General features: G+C 38.2%; 1 protein-coding gene across 1 annotated transcript in view; it reads left to right on the forward strand.

The window, feature by feature from the left end:
• Positions 1-21,903, forward strand: part of SGMS1 (sphingomyelin synthase 1) — a 49,867-nt gene extending 27,964 nt beyond the window's left edge. The window contains 3 exon segments of the mRNA XM_049764673.1: positions 16,398-16,551; positions 19,110-19,276; positions 20,299-21,903. Of these exon segments, the coding sequence (XP_049620630.1) occupies positions 16,398-16,551; positions 19,110-19,276; positions 20,299-20,478 (501 nt within the window). The 3' untranslated portion in view covers positions 20,479-21,903.
• Positions 21,904-23,737: the final 1,834 nt, after the last annotated feature.

Raw genomic sequence — 23,737 nt, forward strand, 5'->3', positions numbered from 1 at the left:
ACAAGACATACACATACAGACTTCACAAAAAATATGGCCATAACACTCACTCATACCAAAAAATATTTGTTGGAAAGGATTCAAAATAGAGCAAAAGAAAAAATGAATTCAGCTGAATCAACTAAAAGCACTTTAAAATGTAATAGCTAGCAACTGTTTAGATGAATCATTTCAAATTCAAAAAAAATTTTTTAATGGCAGAGCAGAGCAGATCTGAAAGAGAATTTCATGCATAATACAAACATGGAAAACTACTATAAGTGTATAACAGTATATATACAAAGTTATTGTATAACAGCAACTCTATGATAGTCAATCATAGGCGAGAAGCACTGTGAAGAAAGTCCACCTAAAAATTATCATTATGTCAGCGTCTTAAAACCTAAATTGAGGGAAATAAAGCAATGTGATGTTAAAATAAAAAGTGAAAGTCGTTAAATGAGTATATCTAGAAAGAAAAAACATTAATATGAGAAACTTTTCTTTCAGGTGAACCTTGACTAAATTAAATTGTAATATTTTATGATTAACAGGCCTAGAGCAATAATGAAATTAATACATAAATCCACCATATAAGGAAACACATTGGGGGTCCATGATTTTTAATCCTATTCATTGATCATGCTTGTGGAAAGAATCATAGAGCATTAATAGCAACCAATAAGGAAGTGAAATGATTATCTGGTTTTCATTTTAGATCTTTAAGAAGTATAAAACAGGATGTATGCTGCTGTGGATTTTACCAATGTATTAGGGACTTTTTTGATCTTCTTGTCATCAAAATTGATCCAGTGTTGTTTTGCAGCAATTTTACAGTATGAAGTACAGTGTCCATAGTGAATTTTACCATAATGGTTTGACACTGATGATAAGTTGTATTTCTTAATCTTGCTTTTATTCTCTGAGGTGAATTCTAATAAATTGAGGTCATCTTCTAAAGGAAAATCCACATAAGTGTGCAATTTTTTTATTTGTTTGCCATCAAAAGCAAAACGTTTCAAGTGTATTATAAATACTGGTGGCAGTTTCCATAAATACATTTTCTTTGAAAAATCTCTTCTAGTTTTGCAGCTGTTGCACTGAATTTTGTTGTCATCCCTTAACTCTTCTTCTTTAAAAAATTCAGAGAGGCATTCCTGTAATGTACATTTATCTGTAGATGTAACAGCCAGAGACAAATGAACAAATGTCTTATAAACCTCAGACTTTTGGTGGCATGTGAGACACTGTAGTATAGATTGAATTGTCCTTGAAAGAGATCATAAATAATAGATTTGTGAGCCTTTTGGTGTTCTGGACTAAATTGTTCATAATTTTCATTTTCCATAAGATGTGTAGTTTTGTCTGTCATTAGTTTTACAGTAAGAAAGTCCTGATGTAGTCCCTCTATTAGAAACATCAGTAGTTCGTGTGGATCCTGCTGATTGTGTCTAGAAAACTGGTCATTAAGTAAACCAATTGTTACTTTGAAGCTTTCAGGGTTAATATTTCTATGAAATCCATTTCCCATGGTTTTGATGAGCAGACCAAATTCTTTGGCTAATTTACCTTCATGCCCCATCGGATTTTTCTTGTTAATATCCTTTTTATAATGCTCTTGATGAAAATACTGAGTCAAGTACTTAGTTGCCAATCACATTGATCTAATATGGTGTTTATGATGGAAATGATATCTTGATCTTGAAAGATGGTGTTTTCATTTTGATCTCTAAAATATGTGTACATATTCTATCAGACGAGGTATATTTGGATGGCAACTGAGATTAATTGTTCACAGAAAACTGAAAATGAATGTAATAAAAGGAAGACCTCTATATTTTCATCTACCTCTGCCAGCTTTTCTTTAGTTAACACTAAGAGAGATCAAAGCACTTCCTTTAATTCACTGCTAAACTGCAGTGTTGTAATCATCACCTGAAAAGTCTCTTTTATGGCATGAATTCAGCCTAAATAAAAGACATAGCTTTTTTGGATTTTATAAACCAGACCTGTTTTAGTTTCCTTTATATTCTCAGGTCAGCAGATTGGCTGTTCTTTTGGCCTCATCCAGATACATGTTGATATTCTGATTGGTTCCAGCTAATCATTATTTTGGAATATGGTTTCCATTATATTATGCAAATTTCTTCGTGTCATCGTATTGAACTCTGTGGAACTTAAAAATATCCATGCTTGGGGCCGGGCTGTGGCGCTAGAGGTAAGATGCCTGCCTTGCCTGTGCTAACCTTGGACGGACCGCAGTTCGATCCCCCGGCGTCCCATATGGTCCCCCAAGCCAGGAGCAACTTCTGAGCATATAGCCAGGAGTAACCCCTGAGCATTACCGGGTGTGGCCCAAAAACCAAAAAATAAAAAATAAATAAAAATAAAAAATAAATATCCATGCTTGATCTTATCTAATTTTCTGCTTGCCTTAATATCTTATTATCAGCATAAGTTTATTATTTTTACTATTAATATTCCATTCATTTATTATGTATATTTTCGTAATATAATTCAATATTAACTAAATAATAAAATATATGTTGTACTCATAGCAATGAATAAATTATATTCATTGTAAATGATAAGTTGGAAAATACAAGATTGGAAAATATTTACAATCTTCATAGACAGTTTATGTTCCAGTATACTCAAGACTCCATCCATGATGCAAGGGTTGGAGAAGTTGTGCCATATCCTGTGATGTACAGAACTATTCCTAAATCTATGTCTAGTAGTGACCCTACAAGGTGCTCAGGACCATATTTGGTGCTGAAAATTCAAATCATGGACATTCAGGTATTAGGCAAGTACATTAATCCCTCTTATACTATTTCTATAGCCCTATGCATGATTTTCCTATATCCAATTATAATTTCTGTAGTTACTTCTGTTTAGAGTTATCTATTGATATTTGAGAGTTTTAACATTTGATATTTGAAATTTTACATGATTTTTATAAACCCTAAGCATTCTAAACAGTTAATTTTTAGGGAAGAAACCAGGGACAGTCACACTTCCAGATTGTGAGATCAGAAAATTATGGGTTAGACTTATTTTGTTAAACAAGGAGGCTGTTTATTTTCTGGACAAAGAATTTAGAAAATTATGCATTATGCAGAGTAAAATTTGAGGATACATGAATGATAAGACGAGGGCGCCTTTCCTATATGGACATCCGGTAGCCGTGACAGACGTAACCTAACAGATTGCTCCAAGTTGTCAGTCCTTTCTGCAATAGGCTTGTGATTCTCAGTTGCCATGGAAGCGCATGGAAGGCAGCAAACTCCTCTGGGAGTGTTGGCTGCATTAAGAAGATACCATCTGAGCCAAGTCTCAAAAGGATATGTAGGAGTTTGTCAAGTAGAATTGAAAAGAGTAAGAGTTTGACAAGTGGAGAATAAGAGAAAGTAATCACAGATAAAGCCAGAAAGTGAAGTCATGGGGCCGGGTAGGTGGCGCTGGAGGTAAGGTGTCTGCCTTGCAAGCGCTAGCCAAGGAAGGACCGCGGTTCAATCCCCCGGCGTCCCATATGGTTCCCCCAAGCCAGGGGCGATTTCTGAGCACATAGCCAGGAGTAACCCCTGAGCATCAAACGGGTGTGGCCCAAAAACCAAAAAAAAAAAAAAAAAAGAAAGTGAAGTCATGGGCATATTTTAAGGGGTTTGTAGCCCCTGTAAGGAATTAGGGCTTTTGTCTAGTAAGAAGTTGAGTATAGGAATCCAGAAAAATATTTTTGTAGAAAGTATTTTGTGATCATCTCTTTAAAATATTTCTCTCATTCACTGCTGTTGGGAATGTAGACTGGTCCAGCTTTTTTGGGAAAATAACATGGGCATTTCTCAAAACACTAGAAATTGAGCTCTCATATGACCCAGTGATATTACTTCTTGGAATATGCCCTAATGATCCAAAAACAATGTTGAAAAAGCATCTATGCACCTATGTACATTCCAGTTTTATTCACAATAGCCAGAATCTGAAAACAATCTTAAGTGCCCAAGAACAGATGAGTGGCTAAAGAAACTTTGGTACATCTACACAATAGAATATTATAGAGCTGTTTGGAAAAATGAAGTCATGAAATTTGCTTCTAAATAGATGGGTATGAAGAGTGTTATGCTGAGTGAAATGAGTCAGAGGAAAAAAGGATAGACAGAATGATTGGACTCATTTATGGAATATGAAAAGGCAAGATTGTATGGGACCACTGTAACAATGATAGATGCAAATCATCCTTTTGGACAAGAACTGGATGCTGACAGGAGGTGAAGTGATATTCATCATGACCCTTCTGTAATAATATTGCAAACCACAGTGTCTAAAAGGAAAAAGGAGGAGAGAGAAGGAGAGAGATGCCTACCCTATCAGCAGGCAGGGAGGAAGATGGGAGGGAAATGGGGATAGTGGTGGTGGGAAATGTGCTATAGTGAAGGGAGAGGTGTTGTTCATTGGTTGACTGAAACTTAATCATAAACGACTTTGTAACTGTGTATCTCATTCAATTAATACTTTATTATAAGAAATAAAGATCTCACCTCTCAAACTGGAGCAGTGGTACAGCCAGTAGTGTGCCTGTCTTGAATGTGGCTAGCCTGAGTTCATTCCCTGGTACCACATATGGTCCCCTAAATCCCACTAGGAGTGATTTCGGAGTTCAGAATCATGAGTAAGTCCTGAACACAGATGACTGTGACCCAAAATCCAAAAGAAAAAGCAAGATATTTTTCAGAAGTCCAGGAAGTAGACTATTTGGGAGGCCAAGGAAGGCAAGATATCTTCAACGTGGTGTCAGTTATTTGTACCTCTTTTGTGAAAGACATGATTTGGATTTTTGTTTTCATTTAATTCTCAAAACAGTGTGGGAAGAAATGACGATTTGTTGAGAATTGTCAGTTATCTTCCAGAATTAATGGTATTAAATGACAGAGGTGAGAAGCTTGGCCATGGATGTATTCTTGTGCTTGGTTTGAGGGAGATAGTTGAGAGTGCTTTTTTATGGTTGTTTGAATTAGAGATGAACAAGACCTCAGCAGGGTATAAACTATGTAAGGGAGATGATAGTAGTAGTTAAAGAGTTTCTAATGACATCAGTCTTGTAGTATGAAGTTATCAGAAGAGAAAACATTTACTTTGTGAGCATCAGGGGTGATAGTATTCAACCCCACCGGAAGCACTTTGCAGTTGTTGGGGTACAGGCATGTGGACAATGGGACTTCCTTTAGAATAAGAGCTTTAGGGCCACAGAGACATTATCAGTCAGTGGATGCCATCCAAAAGCCATGTCATTGCCTTAAGTGACTCCTATTGGTTATGTTTGAGTCCATATCTGAGGACTCAAATATGTTTAATTAAAATGACTAATGACAGTAACTGATTATAACAATATATAACATATATTATATGTGGAGAAGAAACTTATAGGTATCAGAGAAATATGAAAATAGGAACTTACCCTAACCACCATGATAATAATTTGGAACAATGAAAGATTGCACGGCATACTGTTTATGTAATAACAAAAAAATAATTGTAAAGGACAAAGGAATATAGTCAGTGAAGAATTCTGGCAGACGTTTTCATAGACAAAAGATAAAAGCAACAGAGGGACAAAAGACATCAGATAACGTGATACACTGAGATGGGTACATTATTTTTTTTTGTTTGTTTTTTTTTTGTTTTGTTTTGTTTTTGGGCCACACCCGGCAGTGCTCAGGGGTTACTTCTGGCTGTCTGCTCAGAAATAGCTCCTGGCAGGCACGGGGGGACCATATGGGACACCGGGATTCAAACCAACCACCTTTGGTCCTGGATCGGCTGCTTGCAAGGCAAACGCCGCTGTGCTATCTCTCCGGGCCCCACATTATTTTATTTTTAATATTTTATTATAATACCATGATGTGCCATAATATTATGTCATAATCAGTTGTTTTAGGTGTTCAAACACCAATCCCACCACCAGTGTGACCTTTCCTTTACTACTGTCCCTAACTTCCCACCTACCACCCTAGCCTGTGCCATTGCATATTATGTGTTATAACACAAAGGCAAATGGAATTAGCAAGACTTAGATCAGTAAAAGTCAAATTGAAATCATTGTTATATTTCACCAAGGTTAAGGATTTACTGGGCTGTAGTTGGTGCTAGTTGAGTCTTCTGTTTTACTGTTTAGGCTCACGGAGCTTGGTGGTTTTCATTGTAGCTTTTCCATCAAATTTCCTGTGATCATTTTGGGTTGACACTATTATAAAGTCTTGAGGTGTCACATGGCTGCTCAAGGCCAATGCCCAGGGCCTATAGGTCTGAAAAAAATTTGGTGGTTTGGCAAATTGATGAGCTTAAGTTATGGAGTTTGGCTGTTTCTGTTGGAGGGTTTAGGGTATAGCACTGGGCTGCTGTGCTTTCCTGCAGAAAGGGGAATCTGCCTCCACCCATTCTGAGAATACTCCAGAGGTATCAGCCCAGACAAGTCTACTTGGGGGGTATCATGGCCATTATTTTCTTTTAGAGTTGAGCGTGGCAGAGGAACTGGACTATTTCTCTTCCAGGAAAATGGTGGGTGTGGGTAATGTGGACAAAGGCTGTTGGTTTTCTGGTGGCAGGGTTTGACGGGAGGGCTTCAGCCGGCTCCCACTCCAAGAATATCCCAGAGTTTTCAGTCTACAGTCTGGTCCTACCTTTGAAGGTACAGGTACTCATATTATTTCAGTTTAGTGGAGGAGCTAGACCTTATTTCTGTCAGGGGGTGTTGTGTTTGGTTGTAGGTTGCCTTAGCTTTGGGTGAAAGGGAATTTGCCCCCACCCATTCTGAGAACTTCCCACAGGGATCAACCTGAATCAGACTACCTGGAAAGATTTCAGGATACATTATTTCTGTGATTATAGAACTTAACTTGGGGCCAGAAGGTGGCACTAGAGGTAAGTTGTCTACCTTGCAAGCGCTAACGTAGGATGGACTGCGGTTCGATCCCCCGGCATCCCATATGGTCCCCCCAAGCCAGGGGCGATTTCTGAGCGCATAGCCAGGAGTAACCCCTGAGCGTCTAACGGGTGTGGCCCAAAAACCAAAAAAAAAAAATTTAACTTGAATTTAAACATTGGAAATAACTCGATAAAACTAAATTGAGGGTCATTCTTTACGGAAATTAGACTGGAGTTTACAAAAAGAGTTATTTCATTAAAAGAAAAGGATCTGTAAAACTAATAAATTAAGAAAAGGGAAAGAAAGTGACACATAACTTGCATGTTTTCTGTGATTGGATCTTAGAACGTGGAGGAGGGGTCTTCTATAAAGGACATAGTTGAGACCATTAGAAAGTCTGAATAAGAATGTCTGTTACCTGAGACAGTGTTATATTGTTAAATTTCATGTCTGATTAGAGAAGTTGATGTCTTTGCTTTTCTCTTTGTGAGTGAAATGTCCAGCTTTTTCTCAGTTGGTCCCTGGAAAAATGCTAGGGAGAGAGAGGAGAAACAGAATGCTTGTAACATCTTTTAACCTAAGAAAAGGGTGTATGGGTATTCATTATTCTCTTCTTCAGGTTAGGAAAAAGATTACGTAATATTTTGTATATGGAGTTTTTATTTGTTTCATTTTTAATCAATGACCAAGTAGGCTTAAAGAATCTCTTAACTCTTTTCAAGGGGAGATGGGTTTGGGTCACACCCAGCGATCCTCAGGGGTTATTTCTGACCCAGAACTCAAAAATTAATCCTGACAGTACTTGGGAGCCTTATGGAATACTGGGATCCAACCCTGATCAATTGCCTGCAAGGCAAGTACCCTATTTGCGGTACTAGCACTTTGACCCAGAATTTCTCAACTCTAGAGCTAATATAATTTTGGTAAATGGAAATCTTGTTGGACAAATGCTGGATTTCTTTAATATGACAAACATGGACAGGAAGGAATAGATGGAAATGCATAGTTGACAGGATTTTATGAAGTTTTTGATAAATCTCCTTATAGGATGCCATGAAAACTGTAAGTTCTTACTGAGAGAAAAGAATCTGGTTGGGGATTAGTTTTTGTTGTTGATGATTACTTTGAAACCTCCACTTCTATCCCATCTAGAATGCCTGTAAGTGGATACAGAGCTTCCAAGAATCAAATCCTTCAGAGTTTAGTGAAAGCAAAAAAACAAAACAAAACAAAACAAAAAAAAACTTCTTATAAATATAGTGGAGTGTATGTAAATTCTAAGAGGTTGTACGTAGTGACTCTACTTGAGTGGTTAGAATATTTGTGGTTGAAGCCAAATATTTCCAGAAATGAAGTGATTGCCATCCAGAAGAATAATTTTTGTTACTCCTGGCTCTACGCTCAGAAATTACTCCTGGCAGGCTAGGGAGACCATGTGGAATGCCGGGATTCGAACCACCTTCCTTCTGCATGCAAGGCAAACACCTTACCTCCATGCTATCTCTCCAGCCCCTAACTATTAAATCATAAAGGTCAAGTTGTTTCACGCTACAAATGTAGTGTGGACTACATTCCCGTTATATTCTGTATAGTTGAATCATCTAGAAATGGTCCCATCTTCTGGCTATTCCTGCTTCCATCTTACAATATCCAAAGTCTAATTAGTTGTATTTTGGGTGTCCCTCACTTGCTTTGGTTATATTATTTGATGAGAAAACAGACCACATCATTAAAGGAGAGAAAAAGGATGTGTATCTAATGGTCCCAAGACATTTTGAGCTGTACCATTTATGATACTTTGCCTATGCATCTCCTGTTTGGAATTTTTCTTATTTTGGGTCTTACTGTTTTTATCACTTTTATAGGGAAGAGACTCGTAACCAGTACTAATCTTGAGTACAGTTTTTTCTTTTTTTAATCCATGAGTAAATTAATGTGTACTTTAAATGTCATTGATCTACTTACATTGTCTTGGGAGTAAATTTTTAATTTTTTTTTAATTCCACACTTCATACTGGTGCATTACACTGACGTTATTCACTGAATTTTCTGGGATAACTTGTTCTTATATCCACTTGGTTAGTTGTTGGGGATGGAGGGGTGGAAATCTAGGCTATAAGGGTAGAGCTGCTAAATACAGTATGTGTCTGCTTTCAGGTTAGCAGATGCCACAAATCCACAATGTGTAAAATATTATACAACTAAAAATCAGCCTTTTCAGGTCTTGAATTTCCTCTGTAAAATGGTAGATTGCTTTGTCTAGGTTTTACTCTTTTTAGTGTATTAGATCCAAAAATGTAATATAATTTCCTATTTTATATTTTTTGGTTTAACATTGGTTTCAGAAAGAATATTTGCTGTCTAGAATCTATAATGTCTATTCCATGACAACACTGGGTAATGGTTTTGTGAAATTGAAAAAAATATTAAGCAGCTATAAAGAGAAACACCTTTTTTTTTTAACTTGGCATTTGTTTATAATTTATCTTTATATTTTTGGGTTTTTTATAATTTATCTTTATTTCAAAAACAAAAATTAACCTCTCCAAACTCTCACACTCAAATTGTATTTAAGGAAACTTTTATGTATTATTTCTTTAATTATATATTCTGCCCTTTTTTTTTTGTAATCATTCAGGTTTCTGAAAAAAAAAAAAAAAAAAAAAAAAAACCGGATTCCTGATTGCAGAGCCAGGAGTAACCCCTGAGCATTCCTGGGTGTAGTCCACAAACAAACAACAAAACAATACAAAAACACTGGGAAATTCTTGAAAAATCGATCTTTAATGAATAATAGATAAATACTATTTTAGCTATTAAGGTGGTTTTTGTAACTAATATATGATTCAAGTTTTATTAGAACTAACTACAATAGCAGATATGATATGAGCCTGGAGACATTGTCTTAACTATTGTCATTTGTGAGAAGAGGTTTGTTGATAGAAGTTGAGTCTTTCCTAGAGGTTAGACATTTATAGATCTGATCCCAGCTGAGTCATGGGGTGAAACTGAGAAGCAGCTTCTGTTTATTTGTCCATCTATAAAATGGTCATAATAACATCTGCTCTAGCCACTGGACATATTTTTGAGGATATGGAGAAGTTATTGGAAAATTCTATTTAAAAATAAATTGGAATCTCCATTCCAATGGTAGGTTATGTTCAGTATGTTAAAAAAAAAATAAACTATCCTTGTCTTTCCATCCTCGACAATGTAAAGGGAATGAGAAATTATAAGGGATAGTTTTTAGCTTCTTGCTTCCACTATGAATTCATCACACTTGGAAACACTATTGCCTACGTTGGGAACTTCACAGTAACACATGAAGCCATTTCTTTTTTTTTTTTTTTTTTGGGGGGGGGTGAGGGTGGAGGTGGGAGCTTGGGTCACACCTGGCAGCACCCAGGGGTTGCTTCTGGCTCTGTGCTCAGAAATCGCCCCTGGCAGGCTCGGGGGACATATGGGTTGCCGGGGAACTGAATCAAGGTTCGCCCTGGGTTGACTGCATGCAAGGCAAATGGCCTACTGCTATGCTATCGCTCCAGCCCCTTATGAAGCCATTTCTTCCTTGGTGTCATAATTTGTTGCTCTGGAGGATTACATGCTATTTGGAATGCAGTGGGGGTGCCATCGTCGTTTCACTGGTTTGGGCCTTGGTCATTTGGAGGGGGTGGGGATTGCTAAAGATGAGAGAGAAAACCTAGTGTGCAGAGTGTGTTTCTCAGTTGCAAGCTTCTCAGAGTGGGATTGGCAGGGAATCCATTAACCTTTCTGCTCCTGGATGCTTGATTCTCACTTCTGGATGTGGTCGGGATGTATGCAGGTCTTTGAGAATGGGAATTTTCCGTGTTGGAGGAAGATTTTTCTTTCATAACAAGACAAGAGAATATCAGTCCAGTGGTAATAGATAGATTGAATGAATGGATGAGGACTTTAAGAGATACCTGGCCATTTACAGTGGCTGGAATGGAGTGTGAGAGCCAGGTAGGACCTCTAAAAAGCACCCCGAATGCTCATGCAATTTACTATGTAATCCAGTTCCTGGGCTCAGCCAGCTTGGAAGGGCCTGGCAGTGCACGGGTGGCAGAGAACACTCACAGGAAGGCAGAAACCAGGCATCTGATCACTACTTTCCTGCACTCTGGATGAGTTTCAGCCCTATCTTGCTCGTTTTCAGGGCTCCTGCAATGATGAAGGGTGAGTAAGGGGCAAGGACTATATTACAGAGCATTTCTGCTCTTGCAGCACTCCTCTGCAAGCTCCACTGAAGGTATATACCAGCTGGTGAATTGTCTGACTTTATTCACTGTGCTTTTAGCTCTGGGTTCTCCCTCTCTTGCAAGCATCAGCCAAACACAAATGAATATCCCTGTTCTGCTAGTACTGTTTGGAAGAAAGCACAAGCACCATTGGCCACCAGCAAACTGTGATGGTAAACAGACTCGTCAGACCATTGCTTCAGATACTCCAGGGAACCTGCTTTTTGCTTGGGGGAGGGGGAGGAGCACAGCACCCCTTACAGAGCTGAGGGGCTTCAGACCAGCTCCAGTGATACTGACCCAGGAGTATGGACCTTGACAGTTCTGTGCTCAGATTCCTGCAGTGTATGGTAGGAAGAAGGGCAGGAGGGAGGGTTACGCCAGGACTACACCCACTGTTGCTTGTTGGAACCGTGTTGTGCTGAGGATTGAACTTGGGGTCTGAATCAAAATAAGCCTCTCCTGCTTTCTCTTTCTATGTATTTATTGCTGAACGGATTGACCAGCTTACATAATTTCTTGTCCATTCTTTCGAAACGGAAGAAAATTGCCTTCTTTTTTTTGCCCTGAAAGCAGATTTGTCTGTGACAAATAGCGACTTAGAGCTGAAACCTTGTTACATAATATGATAGTTTCCACTGAGAAAGAATTTATGTCAATGCCCAGCAAATAGCTCTGTTTTCAGGAAAAGGGACTTTCACTAACAGTCCACTTTCAGTGGAGAGGAGGTTAATAAGGTTATTAGGACCACCAAGCATCTCTTACTTCTTACTCTGCTACCCAGAATAAGTGTTAGGCAGAATGTGTGGTTTGAGAGAGAGAGAGAAAGAGAGAGAGAGGGAGGGAGGGAGGGAGGGAGGGAGGGAGGGAGGGAGGGAGGGAGGGAGGGAGGGAGGGAGGGAGGGAGGGAGGGAGGGAGGGAGGAAAGAGAGAGGAGAGAGAGAGGAGACAGGAGAGAGAGAGGAGAGAGAGTGAATGTGTGGTTTTAGAGGTGTGTGTGTGTGTGTGTGTTCCTCTGTTGCTACTATTTGAGAACTCTGAAAGGTTTCATTGGGGAAAGAAACCAAAGAAGTGTGAAAAATCCAACAGTGGTGACTGTTTCTTTTGTCTCCTTGCACTTCAAAGCTACTTAAACCCCACAGCTGTGGAACCCCTGAGAAGATCTCTTGAATCCAATGAGCTGGAATTGAATGGGCTGGGGACAAAGCCTATCTCCAACAAACCTTGCTAACCTATAACATGTCTATTCAAGACCTTTGCTGTGCATGTTTTTTAAAAGTAGTAGCTACACCAAGATTTTTAAAATTCTTTTCTCCTAATAAAAATATTTTAGGGGCTGGAGCGCTGGTGCTAGAGGTAAGGCATCTGCCTTGCAAGCACTAGCCTAGGACAGACCGTGGTTCGATTCCCCAGCATCTCATATGGTCCCCCCAAGCCAGGAGTGATTTCTGAGCACATAGCCAGGAGTGTCAATGGGTGTGCCCCCTGCAAAAAATATATATTTTGAACTCAGTAATTATCCTGAACTGGTTTTAGTTTGTTTTTTAGTTTGAAGGTACTTGTGGTATATTCTTCTAATTTTATATTAAATTTTATTTAAGATACCATGATTTACAATGTTGTTTATAGTAGGGGTACCATGATTTATAATAACTGCTTCTTTATATTAAGGCTACCTTGATTTATACTTTTTCTTTATATTAGGGTACCATGATTTGCAATACTGGTTCTTTATAATAGGGGTTCGAGTATACAACATTCCAGCCCACACCCTCTATCAGGGTGACTCATTCCCTCCACCATTGTCAGATGCTCCCTTCTTCAGTTCCCTCCATTATAGTCTATGTCTGTGCATTTAAATCATATTTCTGTACTTTTGACTGTCCTCAGACTCTCTTGTGCAGTCAGTTTCAGGAGTGTATTCATAGCACACTCCAAATGTCCCTGAGATATCTCCTGGCTTGGAACGACAAGGAATGTTTATTTAACAATTTCTATTCAGGTAGTTTCCACTTTACTGCTTTTCAAAAATGAAGTTGTGGTGCTTTGTTTATAATGTTGTAAATGAAAAAATACAGATTTTTAAAAAATATTTCCATATCTCTTCACTGTTTTTTTTTTCCTTAGCCTTTCTTTGAGTCAGCAATATAGCAGAGTCAGAGGCTCTGACTGTCAGCTCACTAACCAGCTAATGTCAATGGTTTTTTTGCCAAGATCTTTGATGGATGTGAGAAATATATTATTCCCCATGTTGTAGATGAGAAAATTGGGGCTAACCTTGGTTCATTCAGCGACCAAGGGTGGCATGATCATTAGTGAGAGAGCCATAATTTTTTTGAGGTTCCCTTTCCTTTTTTTTTTTTTTTTTTTTTGGTTTTTGGGTCACACCCGGCAGTGCTCAGGGGTTATTCCTGGCTCCAGGCTCAGAAATTGCTCCTGGCAGGCACGGGGGACCATATGGGGCGCCGGGATTTGAACCGATGACCTCCTGCATGAAAGGCAAACGCCTTACCTCCATGCTATCTCTCCGGCCCCTCCCTTTCCTTTTGCTTCCTAGAGCGTTAATGGTCTTACTGTTCCTTATTAGTTTTTCTCACTGTGACTCTCCTGTCAGTGCAGCCTCATGGGGGTTCTGTTCCTTGTGCCTCTTGCTCATGCACCCCCATTTCTAGCTATTCCTCAGAGCGCTGGCTCCCCTGCAGGATGCTCACTTCCCAATAACTTAATTTTATCCTTAACACTTCATAGCTTAATTTTATCCTTATTTTATCTTTACTTATGATGATAATGACATATGGGGGTCACACCCAGCAATCCTCAGGGTCTCCCAGATCTGTGCTTGGCATCTCTAGGGATCAAAGCACTTCTAAAAATCAAACCTGGGCCTCCCATAAGCAAAGTGTGGGCTTAGTCCATCAAGGTTGGAATCCAAGGGACATTGTAATGAAACCTGTTTCCCAACACCTGGAATATTGTCATTCCAGGTGATTGGAAATATTGAAAAGGAAATATTGAAAATGGTGATCAGTCATATTGGCTCATCGGAATTTGAGAGTACTAACATATATAAGAATAGACCATCATAGTTGCATGCTTTGTTTCAAAGAGCAACTGAAAGTCACAATGAACTTAAATTAAAAGTTCAAGTCATTTGTTTCTCTAATATTGAGCCCAAATTAGTAGCAGAGCTTGCTTCTTTTCAGTCTCAGTAAAAGGAAAAATAGACAATTCTACATAATCTCAGAAGACTTAAGACATAATCTCGTCAGTCCTTTGTGTCAATGTGGTTTCAAAATCACGTGGCAGAAAATGATCATATATCTGATCGCCTCAATCTCCACCTCTTTAGCTAAGTTAGTAGAATAGTTGTTCTTTATGGTCAACCATGAAATAAATATCTGAGCTTTACCTAGAGCTGCTTTTCATAATGATAGTCATTTTATTTGTCATATGGGTAAAATACCTGCTGACATGTTGACATGCTCTAGAAAACATGTTGGCATCTGAGGAAGGTTTTGAGATGTGTGCTTTTTTGTGGGGGGCACACCCGGTAATCCTCAGGGGTTACTCCTGGCTATGCACTCAGAAATTGCTCCTGGCTAGGGGGACCATATGGGATACCGGGGGATTGAACTGAGGTCCTTCTTAGGTCAGCCGTGTACAAGACAAATGCCCTACCACTGTGCAATTGCTTTGGCCCTGTGTGCTTAACTTTTTTATTATTATTGAGGTCATTGTGAATTACAAGTCTTTCACAGTTGTATTTCAGGTGTTTAGTGTCAGTGAATTAGGGCCATTCTCACCACCAGTGTTGACCTCCTCCACCATAGTACCCAGCATGCATCCCAAACTCCACCCACACCAAGCTCCCTGGACTACTCATGTAACAGGTCCATTTTGTGTTTAGTTTGATATAGTTTGGTTCTCTGGGTTCTGTTGCCATTGACTTTGGCTTGAGTATTTAGAACTGACCTCTTTGAAACCTGTGCTTTATGTCTAGGACAATACTCTTGCTAAGAACATTTCAAGGATTACTATAGGGAAAGTAAATAGACTTCATGATGAAGATATTATTTGATAAATAAGGTTGTAAATAAAAACCCCTTCTGTATGTTCTTACATACCAAAATATTTTTCCACATTGTATGATTGAAACTCAACTATCAATAACTTTTTGTCTCTGTATTTCACAGTGATTCAATATTTTTTTGTTGGTTTTTGGTTTTTGGGCCATACCCAGTGATGCTCAAGGATTACTCCTGGCTATGTGCTCAGAAATCACTCCTGGCTTGGAGACCATATGGGACACCAGGGATAGAACCAAGTTCAGACCTGGATTGGCCACTTGCAAGGCAAATGCCCTATTGCTGTGCTATAGCTCCAGGATCCTCAATAAATTTCTTTCTAACTCTTACTGATTCTGACACCATCTGACTGGAAAGAGCATCACATTTCCCAAATTAAGGTCTCCTTGGTCTTATTGCTTTTCCATCCCCACCTCAGACCTCAGTCACAAGTTCAGAATGTCACCTGCACTTCTCTCCAACTAGCTACCAGCCTGAGGGTACCAGCCCGATGATCCCCTTCATCTACTTTGACTTATTTGCTAGAGCATCTCACAGAATTCAGGAAAACACTCTACTTATTGGATTACCTGTTTGTTATAAAAGACTGTAACTGAGGAACAGACAGAAAAGATGCATAGAGCAAGATAAGGGGAAATTGCACAGACCTTGCATGCTCTCTTTACAGGCACTGTGTTCCCCAGAATCGTATGTCTGCCACCCAGAACACTCTCCAAACCCCATTCTTTTAGCATTTTTATAGCAGCCTCACTAGATAAGAAGATTTAATAAAGTAATGACCCCTGCTAAGTGCTTGTACCTCCAGCACCTCTTGTTCCCTACAGATGAGGGAAGTGGAGCTGAAAGTGTCTACCCTCTAGTAACCTGTTTGCTTACTCACCAGCTAGTCCCATCTTTAAGGTCTTTCCAAAAGTCACCCTTATTTTCAGTAAACTCAAGTGTGGCGAAAAGGGGTTGTTATAAATAACCACAACAAGCCACCTTCCTCTCTCTGGAAATTCCAAAAGTTGGGGAAGCTCTGTGCTAGTTAACAAGGACAAAAGCCAGATGTGTATTTCTTATGTCACAATGTCACAAAGCCTAAAAATAGTAGTCACAGAGCATATTCCTGTGGGCTAATCATGACTTTTGTCTTCTCTTCCCCCGCAGCTTTTTGGAGACTGGGAAGCCCAACTGCGGAGAATCATGAAGCTCATTGCTGGTGGAGGCCTGTCTATCACTGGCTCACACAACATGTGTGGAGACTATCTGTACAGTGGTCACACAGTCATGCTCACGCTTACCTACCTATTTATCAAAGAGTGTAAGTCCTAACTAGTATGGAAGCATGTGGAATATATACATATTGCCCACAGCCCGTAGAGGGCAGCACAGGGCATCTGGGAAACCCTGGTGAGAAGAATTAACTGCTTTCTGGCAGGATTATTTTCTTAAATGTCAGGTGTAATATTTGGGAGCTTTAAAGCCGCTGGGCCTGGGTGGTGGTAGATCTTGTGTTCACACATTAGCCACTTACCCAAGTGCCTGGCACTCAGCTACAAACTGAAGAGAAAGTGGTGACTTGATGATGTCTCATTCCTCGGGGAGGTACAGACTCAGGGATATTAAGTGCAACTGGTGTTCATTTAGTGATGGAAACTCTCTCTATGGGGACTTTCCTTTCAGACATGTTCTCCAGATATTTTATTATGAAACATATAAAATAATATTACAGATACCCTTGTATACTATAGCAAATTCACTCAGATTTAATCCGTATTAGAATTTACTATATCTATTTCAGAAAACCCTTTAAAAATTAATTTAAATGTTAAGATATGATTAAAAACATTCATCCTTTTACCCTTCAACTTTTCTCTTTTATCTCCACGCATGGGTTTAGTACTTGTTTATCATCAGATTGTGATGTCAGTGATTTTATTTTTTACATTTATGTATATATACTATTTATATGGTATCTCAGTCCATTGCTGAGATATGAGATGGGTTCAATTTAATTGCTATTAGTAGCTCATTCCTATAAATGAACTACAGATTATTCATTTCTCTACTTTTAGAAAATTCAGCTGTCCTCAACGTTTTACTTGGTGAAATTATATGGGTAATTTTAATGTAGTTCTTGCTGAGAGTAAAGCCTCTAGGACCACCAGGAGGGACACACATTGCTTCCTAGCAGTATCTTGGGAACATGGACAAAGAATCATGTTGTTGAAATTTAGAGAGTGATGTTAAGAATGAAAAACAAGGGCCCGGAGAGATAGCACAGCAGCGTTTGCCTTGCAAGCAGCCGATCAGGACCAAAGGTGGTTGGTTCGAATCCCGGTGTCCCATATGGTCCCCCGTGCCTGCCAGGAGCTATTTCTGAGCAGACAGCCAGGAGTAACCCCTGAGCATTGCCGGGTGTGCCCCCCCCTCCAAAAAAAAAGAATGAAAAACAAGATTAGTGAACTTTAACATGGGGATCATATTGTGAAACAAGTCTTGAGCCATGAAATGGAGTCTAAACTGCCTTCTGATGGAAATAGAGTCCCACTGAGGGGCTCTAACTAGTTGAGCAGTGTCATTCAGTGTCATTTTACTGGGTGATGGAGAGAGTACGAGAGAGAGAGAGAGAGAGAGAGAGAGAGAGAGAGAGAGAGAGAGAGAGAGAGGAGAGAAAAGAGTGCTCTTGATAACAGAGAGAGAGAGAGAGAGAGAGAGAAGAGTGCTCTTGATAACTTTCCAGTGAAATACAAGTATTTCGCAGATACTACCCTGCCTTTGGGAATATACTTAGATACTCTTTTATATGATTTTTTAGACTAAATTTAGGTATTTGAATCATTTATATTTGAGAAGTAAATCTCTTAAGGCCTTTCAGATACTATGATTACATGATTGGAAAACAGATGGGACACATGTATCAATTTACCAAGTTTAACAGTATAAGTTTATACTGTTTATATATAGATTTATATATCAATAGTTTTATATATATCAAATATATATCCTTATAAGGATCTGTTAGCAAAAACTATTGATATATATGAAATATATTTGACATATTTATATGTTAAATATATAAGTATTTGATACATAAAAATTATTGATTATATATAGTTAAACAGAATATAAACAGTATACTGTTAAGCTATAATAGTATAAGGATCTATTAGCAAAAACTATTAATTTGGGGGTTCGAGCAATAGTACATTTGGTAAGGCATTTGCCTGGCATGCAGCTGACCTGGGTTCAATTCCATATGGTCTCCTGATCCTACCAATAGTGATTTCTGGGCACAGAACAGGAGTAAGCCTTGAATACTGCTAGGTGTGCCCCCCAACAAGCAAACAAAATATTAATTTTTAAAATAATTATTAAACCTCAAATTATTTAATGTAATAATACTGAATTATTAAATTGACTTAAATAGTGAAGTTTTTAAACTTATTTTGTTTTGGGGACATACCTAGCTGTTCTCATAGCAACTCCTGGTTCATCACTCAGGAATTAACCCTTAGTAGGCTAGCCCAGGAGACCATATGGGATGCTGGGGTTGAAATCTTGAGTCAGCCATGCACAAGGCAGGAGTCCTACTTGTTGTACTATCATTCCAGCATTATTTATCATTTAAAATGTATTTATTATATGAGCCAATTTATAATCAGCTGTAAATTATTGTTGTGAATAGAAACACTTCATAAAATAAGCTCCTTCCAAATTCTGCTCGTGGTTACATACAAATTTAGATTTGGTATCATTTGGAATGTCCATCCAAGGAAAAAGACTACAGCAATTTGGATTCAGAAATAGTAGAAGTATGGTGTGTTCCTTTAAAGATAATCTTAAATAATAGGACTCTTAAAAATGTGTCTTTTTCAGATTCTCATCGACGACTCTGGTGGTACCACTGGATCTGCTGGCTTCTCAGCGTGGTAGGAATCTTCTGTATTCTTTTAGCGCATGACCACTACACTGTGGACGTGGTGGTGGCATATTACATCACCACAAGACTCTTCTGGTGGTACCACACTATGGCTAATCAGCAAGTGAGTTTCTCCTTTGGATAGTTTTCACTTCTACTGCTCCTGGCCTGGGGTAGCTGGAATGACATAGGAACTAGACAAAGAATCCCCCCAAATGTCTGTTTTCTCCTATGGGGCAATCAACTAACAGTATGTTGACTTTGATGTTGATCCACTTTTGATTTAAAATTGAATAAGAAATGTATTAGCATAAAGACATGGGAGACTCCATTTTTCTGAAACAAGTGTCATACTCTCATTGTCTCTGAAAACTAGTTTCTAAGCTGTAATGATCAGTCTTACACTTATTTTTGGTTCTTTAGCAGCTTAATGTATCATATTTAATTGTTCATTTTCATTATAGACAAGTGAGTAACTTAAAACCTAATTGAGGTGGGGCCAAAGCCATAGTACAGCATTTGCCAACCAGAGCTCGATCTTTGGCAACCTGTAGCCCCCAGAGCCTGCCAGGAGTGATCCTGAGCACAGAGCCAGGAATAACCCCTGAGAGCTGCCAGGTGTGGCCCAAAGTCAAAAAATCAAAACCAAAAAAAAAAAAAAAAAAACTAATTGAGGTTTTTATTTATAGAAAAGAGACAGAGTAAGACATATCTGCCCTATACATCCTGAGATTGGGTGATTTTTCTACTAGGGAGGAGCCTACTTTGCAGATGAAGACATAGTAAAGAGTCCAGGAAATGTCAGTGAATGTGGATGGACCAGGGTTTTTTATTTTATATCAATTTCAACATGAAGAATATTTAAACTGGGGCTTGAGAGACAGCTCAACGGACTGATTTCATGTTCTATGCAAAGAAAGCCCAAGTTTGACCCCCCAGTATAGCAAGATACCCCCCAAGGATTGCTGAAACCACCCGTTAACTACCACTAGTGTGGCCCAGAACCCAAAAAGGAAAAAATATTTGAACTTCATAAAATAATAAGTGACACCTCATTTGAAAGGCATATATACCTGTTTCTCTTAAAGTTGAAACAATTAAATGGTTCTTTTAAACCTGATTTTTCTTCCTTCGCTCCCTTTTTAGGTGCTAAAAGAAGCTTCCCAGATGAACCTCCTGGCCAGAGTGTGGTGGTACAGGCCGTTTCAGTACTTTGAAAAGAATGTCCAAGGAATTGTACCTCGTTCTTACCATTGGCCTTTCCCCTGGCCGGTCGTCCACCTCGGTAGACAAGTTAAATACAGCCGTTTGGTGAATGACACATAACAGCAGAACAGAGTGAGGGAAAGAACTGTCCGAAGTGCTAAGAACTCCATAAGAGAAGATGCCATAAAATAAACACCTCCCCAATCCCGTTCTCTTTCAACAGTTACCTTGACTTAACCTATTGAGTTACCTGATCAGCACTGTGATCTTTTTTTCTCTCCAAAGGACCTGCGTTGGACAACAATAAAGAAAATTTAACTTATCATGCACTGTACACATTTCCTGTTCATAAGTTTGGGATTTACATACCCTGCAGACCACCTTGTTCCTTTGTATATGATGCAACACATAAATGTAAGCTTTTATATTATTAGTTCTGGTCTTTCCAGTCACACCTGGAAATAAAGCGTCTTATTTTCTTGGGAAAACATACTTTTCATATCTCTTGCCCCAAAGATTGGGCTGTAAGCCATTTTCTAGAAATGTCTCTATGAAGGTTTCTAAGTACCTGAATGGGGTTCAATTCTGAAATCTTTTTACCTATTGCACCGTTATTCAACTAAAAATGATAGACACAGAAAGGTTTGGTAACCTTGGGTTTTTGTAAAAAATCAGCAGAGCTAGTGTGTCCAAAAGTGCAAAAAAATATTTCTGTTCTAAAGTGATTTTCTAAGTATTTCCTAACTTTATTTTTCAAAATGATGTTATGAAAACCAAATTTAAGGGGTTTTACGTGTTTGAGAGAAGAGAGTTGAAATTGAAAGATGTTTTGGGAGAGAAATTTGTCTATGTTTCTAGTGCCTTTCTTGTCTTGATTGTATGGTCAGTAGGCAATCTTAAATGTTTTTATTTAAAAATAAAGTATTCCATAAAAATATAAATATGTATACACAACTAAATTTCACATTGGTAGCTGAGTTAAATCAGAAGACTGCTTGTGGTTTTTCGATCGCTATGAATTAAATAACAGGGAGTTAATTCGTAAGTCCGAGCCTGTTCCCATATTGTGAGCAGGTGACAATTCCACTCGATTATTTTATCATCTATTTGGTAGTTCGATTTTAACTACACAATAAACACAGCCATGAATACTTTTTTAAAAGAGAGTTTTGAAAATGATTACTTAACTAAAACTTGAAAGCTATACATTAGTTATTCCATACTCTCATGACAATTTTGTTGGTAACAACAAAAATGATATCTATTTCTTTAAAATATATTTGTGCAGAAACTGCATGTAACTCTAAGTTTTACTCCTAACATAAGTATGTTTGGGGGAAGTATTCTATTCTATACTTGCCAATATGGAGATCAAAATAGTTTTTTAAGAATGAAGAAATATATATATATATATCCATTCTGTATTTTATGTGCAGCAGAATTTATCTTCTGTAGGTTTTTTTTGTGTGTGTGTGTATATTCACAAGGTGATATTTGTATTGTAAAACAATAATGGTGAAGGAAATAAAAAAGGCTTTTAAATTTTTGTTTGTTTAAATCTTTGTAAGGTTATTATGACAGAGTATGCTGATATCTTAACAGCTTATCTAGATCATAAATTAATAAATATGCACTTTTTAATAAAAACTGATATCAGAAATAACTGGCTATTATTTCTAGTATGTTCAGTTTTCATGAAAGTTATAAATGAAGTCATTCAAGCAACTTCAAAAATTAGACCTTGCATTTTTTTAACTGAGTTTGAGATAGTGCTTTTGACATGCACCTTTTATGGGTATCTTTAATAATTATATTTATTAAAAGCTTCATCTACCTTTAGCAGTTGAATATTTTTAAATGTATAAAAAGAATTTCAGGTAAGTTTACATTGCAGGACTCTTTACCACTAATTGTAAATGTTCTAATTCTTAGTTGCTAGCTGTTCTTTTTATCCTTGCAACTGAAAGTGGTAATTGCTGTTACAGAGGGAAATGAAACTAAATCTGAAGTGAAACCTATAACAACAATACAACAATACTTTAGCAATCATTGGTGATGCAAAAGAAAAACATCCCTGATTTGATAAAGGAAGGAAACATTGATAGTAATCCTCTGCCTTTATCAAATAATATGCTCAAGAAAGCTAGCAATCCAAAAGAACTGAGATGACCTGTGTGAACCTTTGTATTTGGAACTCAGAGAAAGTGTGTTAACTTCCTTTTTTTTTTTGTTTGCTTTGGGTTTGGAGCCACATCCATGGTACTCAGGATATCAAGGGTCACTGCTGATGGGGCTTAGCAGACCATATGCTGTGCTAAAAGTTGAACCCAGATGGCTATGTGCAAGGAAAGTACCTTACGTGTTGTGGTATCTCTGGCTCATATAGCAGCTTCTTAAAGCAAAGGGATAGGTTTGTATGCAACTTACCCAGATTTTTTAGTAACTACTACATATTCATGAGCAATGAATAGGGAATATTTGCATGCTGTAAGATCTCCTACCCCACCTTTAAAGAGTTGAATATAAAAAAGGAATTTATTATTCCAAGTATAATTGGAATAATAACTGCTAGTATTCCAAATGTACTTGTAAGTACCAAGAATTTCAATTGCTGCTTTTTCTTCCTGTCCAACTGCACTATTTTATTAATTGACCTATCTTATGTCTAGTCGGCAAGACCCAGGAAGAATAAAGCAGAAGTCTTTGTTCTGGAGAACTGTGGTACATTTGATAGCACCTGAGGAAGTGGGCATTTTTTGCAAAACCCTAGACAGTAATATGGCTTTTTTTTTCACTTTTTCTCTTATAGCACGTTAGACTTTTTTATAGATATTATGAGCCCCACTGAAAGGGAAGTAACTCAAATATGTTAAGTATCTTTCCCAGGGCTGGAGAGAAAGCAGAGTGATGGGGCATTTGCCTTGCATGTGGCCAACCTGAGACAGACCCAGATTCAATTCTCAGCATCCCACGTGGTCCTCTAAGTACAGAGCCAGAAGTAATCCCTGAGTGCCACCAGTTGTGGCCCCAAAATCTAACTAACTAAATAAATGTTTAAAAAAAAAAGTATCCCTAGTGTGAAACCACTAAGAGGTGAAAATCTGATTAGAGGACTTAACTTTTCTATATTGGGAACTTTCAAAAACTCCTAAGGAAGAATGAGCAGTGAGAGAAACTCAAGTGTTTTTGTTGTTGTTTTGTGTGTGTGTGTGTGTGTGTGTGAGAGAGAGAGAGAGAGAGAGAGAGAGAGAGAGAGAGAGAGAGAGAGAGAGAGAGAGAAAGCTTGGGAAAGTGAGTCTTGAAATGAGCCAAGCAATTCACACCATGAAGTCTAGAGATAATTTTTGCCAGTTTCCTCATCTCAAACAAATAACTTAGT

The sequence above is a fragment of the Suncus etruscus genome, chromosome 17 (genome assembly GCF_024139225.1).
Source record: "Suncus etruscus isolate mSunEtr1 chromosome 17, mSunEtr1.pri.cur, whole genome shotgun sequence".
In the NCBI taxonomy this organism is placed as follows: Eukaryota; Metazoa; Chordata; class Mammalia; order Eulipotyphla; family Soricidae; genus Suncus; species Suncus etruscus.